This window comes from Taudactylus pleione, unplaced genomic scaffold (genome assembly GCF_031769625.1).
Source record: "Taudactylus pleione unplaced genomic scaffold, aTauple2 ptg000015l, whole genome shotgun sequence".
In the NCBI taxonomy this organism is placed as follows: Eukaryota; Metazoa; Chordata; class Amphibia; order Anura; family Myobatrachidae; genus Taudactylus; species Taudactylus pleione.
Genome location: NW_028284417.1, coordinates 32,118,598 through 32,138,113, shown reverse-complemented (window position 1 = coordinate 32,138,113; position 19,516 = coordinate 32,118,598). Strand labels below are relative to the sequence as shown.

Genomic DNA, 19,516 nt, shown 5'->3' with positions numbered 1-19,516 from the left:
GTTGAGTTGACAAGTCTGAACTATAAACGTGAACGTGCATGAACGATAATCACTCATCGTTTGACTCAGAAAGTGAACGATTTTTTCAAACTATTATCGTTAAACGATATAGTTATCGATAATCGTTCAAAAAATAGTTGTGTGTGTCTGTATGCACCTTAAGTATTAGCTGTCTCTAGTTTTTGTGTAGCATAGCCAATGTCCCAGAATATACATTTTACTTTAACCAGCTTTTACAAGCAATTTCTAAGCATAGTTTAGCCATGGGGGATTTTGTCATCATATGTGCTACACTGAAATGTGTTTTAATTTTATTTAAAATTACATGTGTCTTTCTTTCAACTTTGTTAATACTTTAGTTTTCAGCTAGTCACTCCCACACTATTTCAATGAGAAAACTAAACTCTAGAATTCTGCAGTGTAATTTATTTGATTATTTAAATCTGGATCTAAATCTCCTTCAGCAAAATAAACCTAGATTTATATAGTCAAATAAATGTTTATTTGTATTTCTATTTTCTTCAACTAGCTGTAAATATTCAAGAAATACAATGTGTAGCTGTTTTTGCTTGCTATTTCATGTACTGTAGCCCATCAAAATAAGACTAATGAATAAAAAAAAAATCCATTGAGAGTTCCAGCTCAGAAGATTATGTGTAGACAGGCTTTAAGGGGAGGAGGAGGGGAGGTGGTTATTTGTGGCATGCCTTGCCGCATAGATGCAGCACCATCCACAGTGGTATTGCTTTGATCCTACAGAATGAAAGGACGTGAGGATCAGCTCAGGTCTAAATGAGATTACAGCTGGTTCGACTGCTTATCTGGTCTAATGCCAACTAGTGTGGCTTTGCAGCTCCTAAGGGTTTTACTACAGAGACTGTTTATCAAGTATCATCAATTTACTCAGCAGACGCAGGCTAATTTTTCACAGTGTGTGTTGTAGGGTTGAGCTGCTGCAGCCAGGATTTTCACAGGCCTCTTGTATTCACATTATTTCTGAGGCAAATAAATGCGAGATAAAACTGAGCAATCTAACTTTGTGATGAAGTAATTAATCCAATGCTGAATCTTGCTGTAACAATACTTTCAGCTGACTTGTGAGTTGTATGCTGTTCAACAGGTGGTGATAAAATGTATAGGAAAAGAGTGCTGCTTCTCCTGCTATTATATAGCAAATACGAGCCTTATTCAAAACTGCTAGGCATGGGACTAATATATAATCTTCTGCACATACAGAGAAGTTTATCATACTTTTCTTATGTGTTCCTATTTAAAATCTACTATTTGTAATACAATTATGAGTGTTCCCTATTTATAGATCTACTTCAGGGTTAAAAGAACTATATTTATGTTCCATAATTTGTTGTTTGTAAACCTCCTTGTCCCCAATTTTCAGTCAGTGTCAAGTTAATTTTCTGTTATGTGCATTGTTTGTAATGAGTTACCACATTATACACTCGATAATTCAATTGTAAATCTTATGCCCTTAAATAGGGGATTTCAAATTAAGCAAAAGGAATCTGTACTTGGGGAGGTTTCAATTGGTGCAAAACTATGAAACCGTGTTGTGAAGCTGGGTACACACTGGAGCGATGTCAGGCCGATTTGCCATTTCGCAACTACAAATCGCCTACATCGCTCAGTGTGTACCGATAATTGTGTGCGGTCGCTAGGTTTGATGTGCTGCACATCAAACCTGACAACATCTCTAGCGACCTATAGGAAGTAAATGAAGGATGGAACAGTGATCGTTCCGTCGTTCATTAACTTGTTCAAGCGTGGACTGGCAATCCCTGTTCAAGGGCGTTCGTTTCGATGGGTGCCCCTGAGTGTGTTGCTGGCAGGAAAATGGACGTAACAGCGCACTGAATTGAATAGCTCCAGGAACTCCTTCCCGGCGCTATTAACAGCACACAGATTTGAATTATGGTTGTGTACTCACAAGTGGTTATCCTCTCATGGTGAATTTCTCTGCACAGTGTCTCTGCAGAATGACACAGATATCAGCTGATTTTTTATTGAAGGTGGTAGCTTCTCATTTTACAGCATTATGAGGTTACCTGCATCATGGTCGTGACGACATGTCATGCAAATAGATGAGCTTCAGCACTCAAATCCAGTGAAATGTAATCAATAATTTAAAAAAAAAAAACATTTTAATACAGTAAAGTGCCAACACCAATATACCAAAACTTTATTTTCTGTATTTCAATTAACCATCTTGACATATACAATATAGCGCATGACCTGCCCTAAGATTGATTAAAATGCAGTATATGTTCAGAATGTTAAACTTGTAGTAAATTTCACATGTATCTTTTCACAAGGGTGAGCAAACATCAGATCGTTAACATTGCTAGGTCATTTGTTTAGTTTCTCCAGTGGAGTAGCCATAAATAAATGAGTCACAATGTTCTTACCACCGGGTTACCCCATTGATGTATAGGGCAATGCGATAAGCTACGTTGTTGGTGAAAATGGCCATTTTTTCCAGCTTTTAGGCTTTCTCCTTTAATTAATAGACCCTTTATACCTTAACTCGACATCTCTACAAAGCAGGGTTTTTTAGTATTTGCATTATATGTTTTAAACTGAGGCCTCAGTCTATTAAGATTTTATCCAAAATGTGCTCATCGTGTATTTCAAATGGAACAATAGGAGAAAAAAACACTGTAAAAATTAGGCAGGTGTATGGTTTGATTCCAATGCCTGCACTCCTCTGCTGTTCATCATAAACAACAGTACTGTATAAAGAAGAGAAACCTAGAAGGATTGTGCTTGCTTGCTCAGACCTGTGGTTTATACGGTTTGTGTGAAAGTAAAGTTTTGTTTGTAGCCGGGTGTGGATTGAAAGATCTACAATATTTAACTAAAAGTAAGGCAGTCAATAGGTTGACACCTAATGGTCAACAGGGTCATATGGTTGACATGACTAAGGTTGACACATGGTGGTTTTTTTGTTAATGTAACCCTAATCGTCACCCAAACCCTCCCCTAGTGTCTAACCCTAACCGTCCCCATCTGCAGCCTAACCGTCATCCTAACCCCAACCCTTTTGACTATCTAGACACTGTAGATCTTCCATCCCTGTACCTCTTGCAACCTGGGGTGCAAATTGTATTGTACTATTAGAGGCCACTGAAAGGTCTTAGCATTTTCTTTCTGTGTGTGTGTATGTATATGTGTGTGTATATATATATGTGTGTATATATATTTATGTGTGTATATGTATGTAAATATATATATACATATATATATACATATACATTTTTTTAGTTTTTTCTTTTACCAGTGTCACACCTTTGTTTCCTAATTTGATACAAAGACTGTTCTGTATATTGGCACAAAACATCAAAACATTTATTTTCTTAAGTAAACTATTTTAATACTGAGAGAAACTGTACATCAAGTGTTAAAGGGTCATTCTTATTTTTTATTTTTCACTGGCAGCTGAAGTGACCCAGAGAACATTCAATTTCCTGTATACACACTAGACAATTATCATTACTATATGTGAACAATACATTTCTTGAGTTGGTGTTTTTTACATGCAGTTTGTAAAAGCGATGTCTTTGCACATTGCATTTACTGCACGACATTACCTAGTCTCCTGACGAACGTTGCACAGCACTCCTGATGTAGGAAGCCAATCTGATGGGTTAGTGGACAACAGTCTGTTCCAAGAGCTGCAATCCCTACAGTCAACTCTGGCACCCAAGTGACAGCCTATTTGATAAATGTATAGTATTCCTCTAGGTGCGCAATAAATTAGGAATAAGGCTGCCTATAGCATATAAATTAGGGGACACCTTACCCCTTGTGATGTGTACTTGGATAAAGAAAAATTATATGCATATAAAAGGCGCCACGGCTCCCAACAGATGTCACATACAGAAGATATAATGTAAAAATATATTTACAATTTATTGCATCAAACAAACATTTTTTAAATGAATTAAGGAAAAAACAAGGTACTTTCCTAAAAATATTAAGTGCCCATTCACAACAAAGCAGTTCTGTACATTGAGCGGATAATATGACACAAACACATGTTGTACACTGATGTAAAATAAAATGTAAAGACTGTCCTGCCTAAATAAATGTACAATGTAAATTGTGTTACACATGTTGCAGAAGATATTGGAATAATAATTGGTTTGGTAAGTATGTATAGCCGTTTGGTAAAATGAACTGCATTATCCCTTCTCTTAGTAAGTAATAGTCATTTGTGAAAAGCATAACTGTAGTTTGGTACAGTTGGAACGAGGAGAGATAACAGAAAACCAAACAATGGACCCAGTCACTTTTGAAATCTTAAAATAGCTGCTGGCAACCTTAACTGTTAATCACCATTGATCATAGTTGTTCCCCATGTTTGATGGCAGCTGCCATCATCATGGAAGCAACAGGGGTCACCAAAGAAGGCACAGAGATGGACACCACAATGACATTTTAAATTCACTATCTCCAGGAACTAGCAAAACTGGTATTCAGTAAAACATCTAAACAACCACCTTGGTGTGATGACACTCCTCTGCACCTTGTCATTTACTGCGGCCTTCACAAATGTTTATATTTGCAAGAAGATGATTATGTGAGAGGTAAAGTGCAGCCATCTCCTACACACCAGAGTATAATCTTCCTTATTGTGCATCAATGAGTAACACACATTGTATGGTAACATAGACTACAAAATAATATAGGCATGAGCAATGAAGAAAGCACAATCTGCATGGCCTAGCTAGTGCTGGTGATCATTACACTGATATCACACATGTGTATATGTATTAGTTTTCAGTCCACTGTAAGTCTTAGAGCTACTGACAGGCATATCTGCAGGTCTATCACTGGTGCATATATGCCCTTACTGTAGTTGGACTGAGTTTGCCCACCCCCTACCTTCCGGGTTCTGCGATCAAATCTGAATATGGATGTAAGCGTACACTTTAAAAAAAATAAAAATTCTCCCGCTGGAGTAACACAATTTGGGTATTTTATGGGTCTATAGCTGTTTATACTACCCCAGATCCTGACTTTTACAGTGGCGATAGTGGCGCTGCTTTCTGTCTCTGGGGGCAAAAGGCACTGAGTGGCTGGGGAAAATCCAATATTGCTGCCCAAAATCAGGGGACACCAATTAACTGGTAGGATCCTTCACCTGCTGCTGTTTCGGCGATAGAGCCATTTGCATTTCTAGCGCAGACCTTTTCTCCATGGTTCTCTCCGCTGGTGTCTTCCTGCTTAACTTGGCGTGTGCCCCCATCCTCAAAGTCCTGATGCCATCTTCTCTCATGACCAGAAGCTCTTCAAGCTGCTTCATCTTACTGAGCTTGTGCTGCCCATAACACTGACATTGTGTATTGTCTGGAAGGCACCGGGTAGTGAATAGGAGACTTGAATCAGGCACTTATTAGTCCATGTAAACTTAATCTAATAGTAGATCGCTTGTATGTTACCATTATACCTAGTGTGCACATTAAAGGTATTCGTAGTTTATAGAAAACTTTATACATTGGGTGAGGAAAAAAATAATCATTTTTCAATTTTTCCTAAAATGTAACATGAATTGCAATCTATTTTACATATTGTCTGGTTCCAAAGTAAATATACTATATCTGTATAGCATACTAAAAGCTGTGGTTGAATCAAGTTAATTTGTGAGAGTGTCTCCTTGGTCAAAATACTGGGAACTGTTTTGAGTATTAAATGATTGGTGCTAGTAAAATTAGAGGAATTAATTCACCTTTTTATATAAATGAAATAAGAAAATTAGCCAGGTCAACTGGTAGCAATAGCTAGGAGATGGTTCTGTGAACTGTTCTCTATCACAAGTGCTTTACTTTGTGCCGTTATTGGCTGGATAACTATGCTGTGACTTTACAGGGCTGTTCATAGAATTTAATAAAGGAGATGTAGTAATTTTAATGTACGTACAGAATTGAGTTGACCAAAAGATAAATGGAAACAGCAATGATAGTGCGTTCCTGCAGATTGTTTTTAATAAGCATGTTATTTAGTTCATCAGCCTACCGCAGTAATGCTTTGAATCTGGCTCTGCCAGACAAATTTGTTAATGCCTTTTTTCCCCCTCCCCCCTTTTCAGGGAACATTGATTCCCCGCAGACATATCTCTATTAAACCTCTAGAAAGTCACAACTTCCAAATTAGATTAAGTAGCGAGAACGGTACTAGAGGAATCAAAGAAAATTGAGTGTATTATTGAATTCATGCCACATTGTCTGCAGAAGGCAGATGCTTTGTATGGCTGCAACGTTTGTCCTTACTAAACTAACAAAGATGGGGACGCAGTCATGTAATATCATTTTCTAAAACCTCATTAGGAAATCTTCTGCTCATTCTGCTGAAGAGAGCTTTGAGACCTGCAAAGTTCGTCTTTTTACTGTACTTTCTGGGAATGTAGCTAGACACCATTGTATGGTTGGGGTATGTTCTCATTTTTTGTTTGCTTCCTATGCATTTAGGATCTATTAAATTGCTTTGCTGTGTGTCCAGTGTTTATTTTTCTTTGTTGGACTTGGCATAGATAGTTTTTGATGCCAGTGATGTTCTTTCTATAGGTCTAATTGAAAGTTACTTTATTGCTACTATGCATAACCGCATTCCTTGTATATACTTTGCCTGTATTTGTTTCACTTCTGTTCAGATATTAACTACACATTGTCTCTCCATTGTTATGCATCAGGACAGTTTGTTGCACTTAGTTTTTTTTTTGCTTTGGTTCTGAGCTATAGGAAAAAATACTTTTCTGTGTGACCTGATTTGTGACATTCTTAAAGACACCATCTATGGTGAACCACTTGTAATGCTTATGAACACTTGTATCCTATTTAAGAATAGCTATTATTTACATATGCTAGTATGCTAAAAGTGAACCACATATCCTTAGGAATTTCCTACAGTAAGTAGTCAGTTTGTATTGTATCTCCCCTTTTCTCTCAGAAACCTCCACAGCCGGGCAGCCCAAGGTCATGGGAATGCTGGGATCTACGCCCAATCATCCCTGTCAGTGGCAAAAGAGCGCCACCTAGCTGTCGCTAGTGCTCTCTGGAGAAATTTCTTCCCTTTCCTAAAGAACTTAAGACTTTCACAGACCCCTCCCTCCCAGCTAGCTGACACGGCAGCAGGTTTGTGCTCTACTGTTTTCTTATACCCTGATGCCCCATCACCCCCTTATATTTTCCTTGCTTGTCTTCAAAATCTTTATACAGATGTGTCCTCTTACATCTAGCTTCAATACGCCTCGCAGAGCAACTTGCCTGCAGCGAGTGAGCCACCTGGTCCCGTGCTACTCTGCTATTGTTGGGCATCTTTTTTTGCAGAAAATGCGATTAAACCGCAAGACGCGCCAGCAGACTGATGATTAATTTGATATCAGGCACTTGTATATCTGTGTGCACCTGAGTCTGTATATGAACCATAACTGAACTTGGACTGAAAAAAGGTGCGGGCGCTACATTGTAGCATTTCATATACAGATTCAGAGGCTCAGTTACACACAGATATATAAGTGTTGAATATGAAATTAATTAGCACAGTCTGCTGATGCATCCAAGTCGCATTGCATTGTGACTTAGATGCATTTTCGGCGAAAAAAGACGCCCGGCGATAATAGTCTCACGAGACCTGGTGAGCTAAGAGAGGCTTTTTAGCGTGGCTGCAGCAAAGATGTAGACGGACACATTTGTATATGTGTTTTAACGTCTTCATCTTTGCACTGATAATGGAAAACAACAGCTAATTTAATTGCACACTATTATAGGTCTTTTATGTTGCATCTTCTACCCAATAAGGTATTTTATTTTATTTCCCTCATCAGGTTTCACACTGTTAGCTGTAGACATGCCCAGCAGTGCTCCATCTGAACTTCAGCCCCAACCTTTTGTGTCAATGATGCAGCTCTTTGGGTGGGATGACATGGTCACACCCCAGCTGGTATCCCGCTATCTGAGTCATTTGATTCCAAACAGGTGAGCTTTCATACTGTAAACTGAAGAATCATTGGTTTCATGAAAAAAAAAAAAAAATATTCTAACATTTATTGTATATTGCAGATGTTTTGTTTTATAATGTAAATTTATTTGTTCCATAGTGAAAAAATTGCAGTTATAAAAATATATATATTTTTTTTCCAACCCTGGTTAGAAAGCATTAAAACCTGGTTAATCAAGGTTTCTAATACATAGCAATGTTTCACAGAATTAATATAATATGCAGGATTTGTTTCATTACAACATGAATGGAAATAAAACTGGTGTAAACCAAAAAGACCCGTGTAAAGTGTTTTTGCTTTTTTAACTTTTTTTTTTTTCAACCCTGCAACAATACTGCCTGTTTATGTAAAAGTGATTAAAATCCCCATATAGTTATACTGTACCTCACACTCACTATGAATCATCTGATACTGTCACTACCAACATTTGATTCCAAAGCTAATTTTGAGGAAGTTATTCAGTCCTCTTTGACTTTTATCCCACTACAGTTAAAGTCTGAATTAGTAAGAGTTTTTGTAAAACAAATATTTCCCTGTATTTCTGTTATATAACACACACCAGAATCACGTAATCTAGTATGTTAATTTGTTTAGAACACAGACAAAACATTGCTAAATTAAATTAGATATGTCAGTCACAATGCTTAATGTATAGAAAATATAATAACATGACACCATAATATGCAATTATGTAAACACATTCCTTAAAATTAAAAAGGAGAAATAGAGAAATGGAAAAAAGAAACCTCACAAACTCATTCTATTTAGGAATTATCACATTTAAAACATTTGCGTCTCAAACCTCACATAATCCTCAGAATACATTTGATCAACCAAGCATACATTTTTACACGTATATATAAGAAACATGACTATAACATATGAATGCATTAGGAAGATATAACATTTGTGTTGCATCAATAATAATTATTTTATTTATATAGCGCTTTTCTCAATCAGGACTCAGTCCCTTTACAACATCCAAAACAATTCAGGGGTTTAGTATTACAGAAAGAAGAAAACTAGCTGAATACAGTCAACATAATGGATATTAAGGACATAATGCAAGGTTGGAGGAGGCATTTTGTGTAATAACTTCCATGGGTTATATAGCCCACTCATGAAGGGTACCAGGCAAGGCAGCCATTTTAGGCGCACTACAGGTAACTCTTAGGAAAGATAACACAATAGGGAAGTTGCGCATAATAAATCTAAGAGCAGAGACCTTACATAGCCGGCAGAGCCAAGTATTTTTTTTTCATCCCACCCAAGGGTGTACCAGGTGAGGCGCCCGTGTTAGGCGCACTACAAAGGATACCGTGTGTGAGATATCATACAAGGAACAAATAGGGGTCACTGAAACCTGTGGTGTGATATGTACTGCATGAATAGATCCACAAGTTACTCATCCTGGCAATGTCCGCACCATTTGAGACAGCCATCATGGGCGCACTGCGTAGGTTACATCTGGCAGGATGTAGTCCATGTAATTATAGTTAGCACATCTGATGTAGCTTGCATCACTGATTTTAAACTGGCACAGATGCATCTCAATATTGAAATTTTTTTTTTGTAGTCTTCAGTACTTATATGGATATATAATGCAGGAAGAGTGACCACACGATCTTGGTATTTACACTATTTGCTGGGCCATAAAGTCTTCTCTTACAGGCTGTCCTTAGCTGGGGGAGACATTCAGTCTCTCTACATGTAAACAGCCCATTTATGATAGAACTAGCTGCTGTCTATCTTTCTATTACCATAGCAAAAACAATTCAATAACTATAGAAATCAAATATTTGTCCACTTAATGCAGTGATCTCAAACTCTGTGCTCGGCACCCCACACAGGTCACATTTTCCAGGCTTTCTGGCAGGTGCATTCATTACTCACTTACACATTTAAAAAAAAATCCACAGATGGAGCTAATTATTTCACTTGTGAGTATGTGAGGAGATCTGGAAAACATGCACTGTTTGGGGTCCTGAGGACCAAGTTTGAGAACCTGTGAATTAATGTAAATGTCCTGTTATTTGCGGAGTCAGAACTAACTACAGTTTAATTGTACAATCCTGAAGTATGTACAAGCAGTGAACAGCTTGAAAGAGAACATGGACAACCATTTATTTCATCTCTGCTAGAAGAAATGAAACTATTGCATCAAACAATTTCTTGGTTACTAAAGACTGCTCTGTAATTAGGTTTGAGGTCGTAATCATGATGTGCAAATACAGTAAGTGTTCTTATTTCAGTGCTGTATTTTACATTATACCAGGGTTTCCCAACCTGTCCTCAAGGCACCCTAACAGTCCATGTTTGTGCACAGATGGTATGATCAAACTGACTGAGTTACTAATTAAGTCACGTGCTTTAAGCATTGATATCCTTAAAACCTGTGCTGTTAGAGTGCTCTTGGCACCAAGTTTTGGGAACACTGCATTACATAATTATATTTAATTTGTTCTTTACTATTACTTACAAATTCTTAATTTCACTGTTATTCCTCAGTTCATTGACAGACTCTTTCATTGGCATTGGATATTCATCTTATCAGGCTTTGTCGATTCGAGCTTGGATGCGATGTGTATTGCAGATGTATATTGGAACAGAAACAGAACCAAGTTAGTTATTTATTTATTTTTATTTATTGTGTGTCTTGCTAGTTCATGGTATGGTACTTATGCAATCCTCAGAGAAAATTGTGTACACATTAACCTCAGTGTTTTATGTACAGTACAACCTTTGAGTGTGAGGGAGACGGTGGTTTTTTTTCCACAGCCATGAGAGAGGTGTCCATCCTGTCAGATAGAATATGAGGGGTGTGATCTCAGCACTGGTGAAATTAAAATTTTGTTCTACCGTATGTGTGAGAAGTTACGCAATACAGGTTGGCTGCTACATAATTGTTAGTATTTAGTAAGATGGCAAAGTAATACAAATATCTTATCAATCTCTGGCAACAAAGTACTGGTGTTGGATCCAGGCAATTCACATGCAACACCATTTTTTCACCGTTGCATACAAGAGGGTACAACAGTGAGAATCACACTTTCTAGTGGCACAAAAAGAACAGTTTATCGTTATCTGCTGCTTTGTCTAACCCTGCTTAGGCACACCATTTTGCTATTCCAATCCTATTTTACTTCCAATTGCAAAACATAGAATCTTATGGACCGTACACACGGTCAGATCAGATAACGGTCAGATATCGTTGTCTGATCGTCCTACATGTGCTGGATGATAGTTATCGAACATCCAGCACATTCACCATACCCCCAACTATTATAACGACGCTTGATCGAGGGTCCCTAAAGTAATCAGGCTAACTTGGTCGATATCGACCATCCATGCCCGTGCGTCATTTGAGGGGGCAAAAAAAGGATGATTTAAACGATATCGTTTAAATCTGACAGTGTGTATGCACCATTAGTTTTGCCATGTTGATTTATATGTCAAAAGCAGAAACCTTAAACTGAAAGTGCTTTTATAACCAAAAAAAAAAAATCAGAGTATTACTTAGCTATTACAAAATAATTACTTTTACTTATTACATAGTTTATAATGATATATAGCAAGATTCAATGCTAATATTTATATGTAATTCTAATGATCAAAGTTTTTTATATGTTGTCACAAGTCCCGTAACACCAGGCATGGAAGGGACAATTAACTAAAACCACTTTAAACAGCATGTGATACATAAATGTACAAGTAATTTGAGAACTGTTATGTATTAAGAGAGGATGTGTGTAGATTCTCAGAGCAAGAATAAAAATGCCATACAGAGCATTTGCAAATCATTTAAAATTATACACTTAGAGATAGCACAAAGGACCGTTTCTGATCGGGTAGATACAGGGTGTATAGACAATTAGACATAAGGGTCTGGGGGCCATGCCTGTGAGAGCTTACTGTTTTGAGATATATGGTGTGGGAAAGTTGTAACATTGTGCCTACATTAAATTGGGTAAGTATAAATTGTGTGCTTTTTGTTTTTTGTGTTGTAACAGCCTCAGCACTGACAGAACAGCTTGTGGAGCTCACCAGATTAGTATTCAAGCTCCCGGAAGCAGAAAACATCCTAAGTAGATCACACATTGAGCCAAAAAGTTACAAGCAAGACCCAAAAAGTGCACTTCTACAGTTTATTAAGGTAATGCATCTGGTCAAGTCTGTATGTTTTCTTTCTTTCAAATGCCTCATTTGCATTACTTGGCTAAATATCCATGTGAAGCCATAATATAAAGCATTTTACATATTTATTGTTGTATGTTTCTTTTTTTTTTTATTTATTTTATGTAGGCAACAGGTATAGCATACAGTGAAATACAAACTTTGTCAGAAAAGTCTGCTATGGTATCAAAATGCCAAGAATACCTTGGGGATATCTTAAAGTATGCTAAGCCATACTTAACTAAGAAAGGGCCAGCGGATGGCCTGAAAGTCACTTACAGGACCATGGGTGAGTGCTGGTAATTGCTTAAACATGTTCAGGTGATGCATCAACTTAGGAAATTATAAGAAAACGTTAGTACCAGTGCTTCTGTTCCACCTTATATATTTCAATAGCTAAAGTTCTGATCATGGCTACTGTATGTGCTCCTGTATAAGATTTAATATATTACACTAATGTGTATCATCTAATAATAGTTTCCATAGCTTTGCTCGTCTCTCCAGGAGGTGGACACAGGTCTCTATCAGTAATAGTTTCTTTTTATCAATTAACAAAATGCATAGTGAATGAACAGAAGAGAAATCAAATCAGTATTTGGTGTGACCACCCTTCGCCTTCAAAACAGCAATTCTTCAGAGGTACACTTGAACAAAGTCAGGGATTCAGTAGCATTTCATCCACACCTGCCTAAAACTTTTCCACAGTATTGTGTGTGTGTGTGTGTGTGCACTCAGCTGATGCAACAAACTTCTGATCTACAGACCATTGTGTGCTAGAAGAACCAGAGCAGAGAGTGACACCCCAGGCAGGAAAGATAAACTGCACGGGTTGTGACAGGTTCAGGGTGCTAGAATGAAGATTCGTGTTATATATAGTGTGTACATAATGTGTATGTTTATAAATCTTCATCTAGTACTGTACAGTATACCTCCCTGTCTATACTGCAATACGTTCTATAGTGTGAGGTTTAGTATGTCACTGCATTTCTGCTCTATAAACGGGGTGCATTGTATAACATACCAATGTTGGCTCAGAAATGTGCCAGTCACTAATGGCTGCTTTAGCATTAGTGACTAATACGAACTTACTTTTGGCTACAGAATTCTTCCTAAAATTGTAGTGTGTGTGTGTGTGTAGCCTGCGTGCACATATTAACACTGACTAACTGGGAATATTGCTGCTTGGGTTCCTGTTTATTGTTGCTTTGGCTCTTCCAGAGCAGTTGCTGCTATCACAAATGTTATCATAATCGGAAAAACACAATTTGTTCAAGAGTCCTGTAAGAATATTTAGGGCTGGATTCAATTTGCCGTGGGCTATTTGATCTGCCGGGTCTATTTAATTTTAGCCCACGGCAGGCCGCAATCTACCCTGCAGGCTGCAGTTAACACTGATTTCTGAGGAGGCTCTAACAGAAACCCGCATTAAATGCCCTGATCGCGGGATTCGCGAACGTGTGAACCCATAGCTCAGGGAACTTATCTCGGGTTCTATGGGTTAATGCGCGTTAGCAGGCAATTTACAGCACAAAGAAAAGAGGCTGTAATTGAATAGCCCTGGACGTTAAAGTCCAAGGCTACCACCCATTAAGATAAATTACAGCATCTAGTTGAATCCAGCCCGTAGTGTTGGATAACGCAAAATGTAAACTATTTCCACCACAGTCAAAAGAAAATATCCCTTTTATTCATCTGACAATGTCTAAGATGGTTGCCCTAATTTTGCCAAAAAAAAAAGTCCTTTCATATTCATCATAACGACTATTTAAGTAATTAAATATAAAAGACTGTTCACAGAAAAAAAAGAGGGAGAACAACATACATTAAACACACTTAGAAGTGCTCACTGAGCCAGTCCTGTGAATCTCTACTTTTGTCATTAGCATTAAGTGCTCCTAATTGTCCTTCCTTTACTGTGTTTGAAGCCTTGCCTGTAAAACAGACTGGTAACAAGAGTTGACAGGGAATTTAAACAAGGGGGAAATATTGATTGCACCCTGACTTCTGTGTTTCCTCTCCAATTAGCTACTTATTCTGTAACCGCATGTCTTTGTGTTAGGAAATGTCCTGGGCGGTCTCTGTGGGTAGCTCAGTAACTGAATGGTGGGGAGGACAGGCAGCAATTGCTATTGCCTCCCTGACTGACGTTAGTAATGCAATCCAGGGGCAAAACGGTGCAGTGGAGGAGCCAGGGAATGGACAGTCTGTGTTGCATAATATCTTTCTGGCCATCTGGACCTGTGAGAAAATGCTATAGACTGGAGTTTCTTATTAAATGATGCTTTTCCGCATTCCTGTTCTTCCAGTGTTACCTAATGTAAGGGAAATCTTAATGTATGTAGAATGAGTTTTATCATTCACAACGCGTGATAAAGCTTGTTGCATATGGTAATGGTGCTCCAGCCAATCAGCTCCCAACTGTCATCTGTTTGAAAAATGACAGTTGGGAGCTGATTGGCTTGAGCACAATTTATCATACGCAAGGAGTTTTATCATTATTGAATATTGAACTACAGGAGCAGAGGGCTCACATAACTGTATAGTGTTCTTTCTTCTAGTAAGAATAACTATACCCCGGACTTCCTGCACAACCCAGAGCAGTAGAAATTAAAATAATTGCATGCAAAATAAGTAAATGTCTTTTTTTTTTTTTTCTTCAATTCACCCTGCTTCAGATTCGAAATAATGGGAAATTTTTCTCACTGGGGTTTATATTTCGTTTATGTAAACTGTACATACATTTCATTTTTCCACAAATACAGTTCTGTGTATTTTCATTTATACAAGTTGGTACTGGCTTGCAAATGGCTGTATGTTTGTTTTTTTTTCCCCCCTAAAGTTATTGTAAGGCATGGTAAAAACTTTTGTTTTGCATGAATATATATTTTAGTATTCCTTCTCAAAATAGGTAATTATACCCTAGTTATTAGACATTATCTTGCCATTAGAACACACGTGCTCCATGTCCCATTTTAGGTTTGTTTTGAATAGACTTGGATTTGCTCTAAGTGCAGTGCCGGACTTCATATGAAATGTGATTTAACTGCAAAATAAGTCAGTGTTTCCTCCTGAGGACACACCAAGTGTTGCAAGGCTTTACTGTTTTATCTTGTTTCTTGTCTGCTTTCCAGGATATCTTGTGCGGTATTGGGCATTGATCTTGGCCACTTCCAAAGCACAGCAGCTCCTCTTCCGCATCATTGATTTACTGCTTTTACCACATACCTTGTTCCAAAAAGATAAGGATTTGCTGCCAGCTATGCTCTCTGCTATACGGGAGAGCTTGCCTCTCTTTCTCCAGGTAAAGATCTAATGTGTAATATTTCACTAACACTGTGTTTAAATGTGTGTCATACAGTAGCTAGTGAAAAGCTAGACTAGATATGAAAACACTAGGGGAAATGTAGGCAATTTATTAAACAAAGGGTCAACCCTTATTGTGGATACATTGTTAAAAGTTTAATAAATCCTAAAGATTGCAACAAGTGGCTATTTTGTCTCCTAAATCGTGGGCTATTTTAAGGGTTGTTTCTAAAAAAAAAAAAAAAAAAAAAAAAAAAAGTTTTCAATAGATGTTCTTGACATTCATAAAATAAAAATCTGAGCGATTCTTGGAAAAGAATGTCGGTCAAGTGGTTAAAAGCTTTGCAAATTAACATGTGTAACATGGGAATTGTTTTATATTTCAGGGGCTCTCTATTATATCTCGACAATCTCAAGCACAAGCTGCTTATGTAAAGCAGCAGCTGATAACAACTATTCAACAGTATTTTGGGAGGTTTCTTCCTAATTCTCCTTCTACCTCTATAACAGGAAGCCACCCTGTCCTTCTAGCTGTGTGTGATTCTGTTCAAAGCACACACACAGCCAACCTCAGGAGGATTGTAATGCAAGTCATAAGGTGTGTGTGTGTGTGTGTGTGTGTTTGCGTGTGTGTGTGGTGGTGGTGGCGGTGTTTATTTTTTCTCTTACCTTTTTTTTTTTTTGTATGTTTTTACCAGTGACAGCTACTTGCAGTTCAAAGGTCACGCCCCACCTCCTCGTTTGGCCACCATTCTGTCTTTCATTCTTGATGTTTTTCAAAGAAGCAAAATCATTGATGTGGCCGATGCGGAGTCCCTTCTTCCTTCTGTACTGAAGTGCTTGGTATTGGTCAATGAGCCTCAAGGTAAGATATATGAATCTTACAAATACCAAGAGAAAGATGTTTTTGACACGTTTGTAGGTCTAGTTCTAGATAGTACCATTTACGTGCTGTTCAAAAGTTTGTATTTAACATATGGACGTGCTTTCGAAGCATTGTCAGACCTGGGTAGCCAGATTTCAGCAAGGTCAATGAAATGAAAGTAGTGAGAGAGGACTAGGTCATGAACTGATGTATATTTGTTTGCAGATAGGTCTGCGTTATAGAGTGCACAAGAAACAGGGTGGGGGAGAAGTGTAGCAATGAGAATGAGGTTAGAAGGGTTGGCGGTATGTGGTGGATAGTAGGGTTGGCATTGTGGTGGATAGAAGGGTTGGCGGTATGTGGTGGATAGAAGGGTTGGTGGTTTTAGAATGTAAGCTATCACGAGCAGGGCCATCTACCCTCTTGTGCTTCTCCTTACTTTAGTGTCATTTACTTCTTACTCACCACTAGGGCACCTAACACTTGGTTGCTTATGCTCTGTTGCTTATCTTGGTGATATGGTCGCTAATGTAGCAATATATATTATCCATGTCCTGTATTGTATTGTTCTGTAAGTCACTTGCCTACAATTTGTTTATGTACTTTGTAAGGCGCTGCGGAACACTTGTGGCGCCATATAAATAAATGATGATAATGTGGTGGATAGAAGGGTTGGCGGTATGTGGTGGATAGAAGAGTTGGCGGTATGTGGTGGATAGAAGGGTTGGCGGTATGGTGTGGATAGAAGGGTTGGCGGTATGGGGGTGGATAGAAGGGTTGGCGGTATGGGGGTGGATAGAAGGGTTGGCGATATGGGGTGGATAGAAGGGTTGGCGATATGGGTTGGATAGAAGGGTTGGCGATATGGGTTGGATAGAAGGGTTGGCGGTATGGGGGTGGATAGAAGGGTTGGCGGTATGGAGGTGGATAGAAGGGTTGGCGGTATGGGGGTGGATAGAAGGGTTGGCGGTATGGGGGTGGATAGAAGGGTTGGCGGTATGGGGGTGGATAGAAGGGTTGGCGATATGGGGTGGATAGAAGGGTTGGCGATATGGGTTGGATAGAAGGGTTGGCGGTATGTGGTGGATAGAAGGGTTGGTGGTTTTAGAATGTAAGCTATCACGAGCAGGGCCATCTACCCTCTTGTGCTTCTCCTTACTTTAGTGTCATTTACTTCTTACTCACCACTAGGGCACCTAACACTTGGTTGCTTATGCTCTGTTGCTTATCTGGGTAATATGGTCGCTAATGTAGCAATATATATTATCCATGTCCTGTATTGTATTGTTCTGTAAGTCACTTGCCTACAATTTGTTTATGTACTTTGTAAGGCGCTGCGGAACACTTGTGGCGCCATATAAATAAATGATGATAATGTGGTGGATAGAAGGGTTGGCGGTATGGGGGTGGATAGAATGGTTGGCGGTATGGGGGTGGATAGAAGGGTTGGCGGTATGGGGGTGGATAGAAGGGTTGGCGGTATGGGGGTGGATAGAAGGGTTGGCGATATGGGGTGGATAGAAGGGTTGGCGATATGGGTTGGATAGAAGGGTTGGCGGTATGGGGGTGGATAGAAGGGTTGGCGGTATGGGGTGGATAGAAGGGTTGGCGATATGGGTTGGATAGAAGGGTTGGCGGTATGGGGGTGGATAGAAGGGTTGGCGGTATGGGGGTGGATAGAAGGGTTGGCGGTATGGGGGTGGATAGAAGGGTTGGCGATATGGGGTGGATAGAAGGGTTGGCGATATGGGTTGGATAGAAGGGTTGGCGGTATGGAGGTGGATAGAAGGGTTGGCGGTATGGGGTGGATAGAAGGGTTGGCGATATGGGTTGGATAGAAGGGTTGGCGATATGGGGTGGATAGAAGGGTTGGCGATATGGGGTGGATAGAAGGGTTGGCAATGTGGGGTGGATGGGAAATTGTGCTGGAAGGAAGAATGGCAAAAAGTAAGAGGTTATTCAGGGTTGGAGGGAAATGTTGCAAGCATGCAGGTTGGAGGAAGTGGGAGAGGAGGAGGACCAAGGAAGGGAGATTTGTTAGTGAGAGTGTTATTGCAGTTTCTACTTCAGGGTCCATAGGGGGTCCACAGGGTTGACCTTGGGGTATAGCTGGATCTGGATCCACGGGCACCACGCAGTTAAAGCTTTGCTGCTCCCAGGATACACTTGGGTCCGTCCTCCTCTATACCCCGCCCCCGAGCCACAGGCATCTCAGTTTTAGTTGGTGCCCGGCCGGAGTCGGGTCACCCTGCGCAGTGGGGCTGCATAAGCAGCCCCTAACCTTTATTTTTATTTTTTTAAAGAAGATTTTTATTTTATTTTTACTATCTTCAGAGCGGCAGCATCAGACTGTCCTTCTGGACGTCCACGCTGCCGCTCCAACAGCCCGCTGGCGCTGCAACGCCGATACTGATCCGGGGATCGCAGCGGGACCACGGAGTGAGTGCTAGCGTGGCTGCGGGAGCTCCCACTGACTGCTGCCGGACACAAGGGGCCAGGTAAGCCGCGTGCAGCGCTTCACGCTGCGCGCGGGGGAAATGCAGTCTTGTAGCCGCCGGTCTCTGGGGACAGACCGGCGGCGCTAGTAGCGGCGGCGGGCTCCCCCCTTATGTGGCATACCCCGCGTGTCTGCTGACCTCCAGGGTGTAAGACCGGCGGGGAACCGGCTTCCCTGAGGGTTTAATACTAGCAGGGGAGGCAGCCTTCCCTGCTTGAGCGCTCCTCCCCTCAGCCCAGCGCGCCTTCTCTCATGTGTGCTGGCGTCGCTGGGCTGTAATCTCCTGGCCACTCCTCCTCAGAGCTCTCCGGCGGCCATCTTCAGGCAGCATCGCAGAGCTCCCAGGCAGGCTTCCAGTGGACCAGTCCCCCTGCGTATCTCTCCCCTGATCAGGACAGTGTTCGCAGCGCTATAGCCCTCCCAGACACTGAATCTGGGAGGTTGATTGTAGCTGAAGGTGCAGTGAGTATATCTTCCTGCATGGTATGTGACTTTTGCTAGTCCTGCTGTCTGTGCTTTGCTACTTACTGTCAGCTTTTTACCTATCCCTTTCCTCCTACGGCCCGCAGGTGCCTGGGGAAGGGTGTTCTTTCTGTGTAACCTCGCTTATATAAATCTACGTATTTGTGAGGTCCGTCACATACTGCGGTGTGCTACTCAGTACCAG

General features: G+C 40.0%; 1 protein-coding gene across 1 annotated transcript in view; it reads left to right on the top strand.

The window, feature by feature from the left end:
• Window positions 1-19,516, top strand: part of MMS22L (MMS22 like, DNA repair protein) — a 134,666-nt gene that overhangs the window by 87,459 nt on the left and 27,691 nt on the right. The window contains exons 14-21 of the mRNA XM_088472142.1: window positions 6,961-7,145; window positions 7,838-7,988; window positions 10,520-10,632; window positions 12,022-12,164; window positions 12,314-12,473; window positions 15,316-15,485; window positions 15,874-16,085; window positions 16,186-16,352. Of these exons, the coding sequence (XP_088328268.1) occupies window positions 6,961-7,145; window positions 7,838-7,988; window positions 10,520-10,632; window positions 12,022-12,164; window positions 12,314-12,473; window positions 15,316-15,485; window positions 15,874-16,085; window positions 16,186-16,352 (1,301 nt within the window). The remainder of the gene's footprint in view (window positions 1-6,960; window positions 7,146-7,837; window positions 7,989-10,519; window positions 10,633-12,021; window positions 12,165-12,313; window positions 12,474-15,315; window positions 15,486-15,873; window positions 16,086-16,185; window positions 16,353-19,516) is intronic.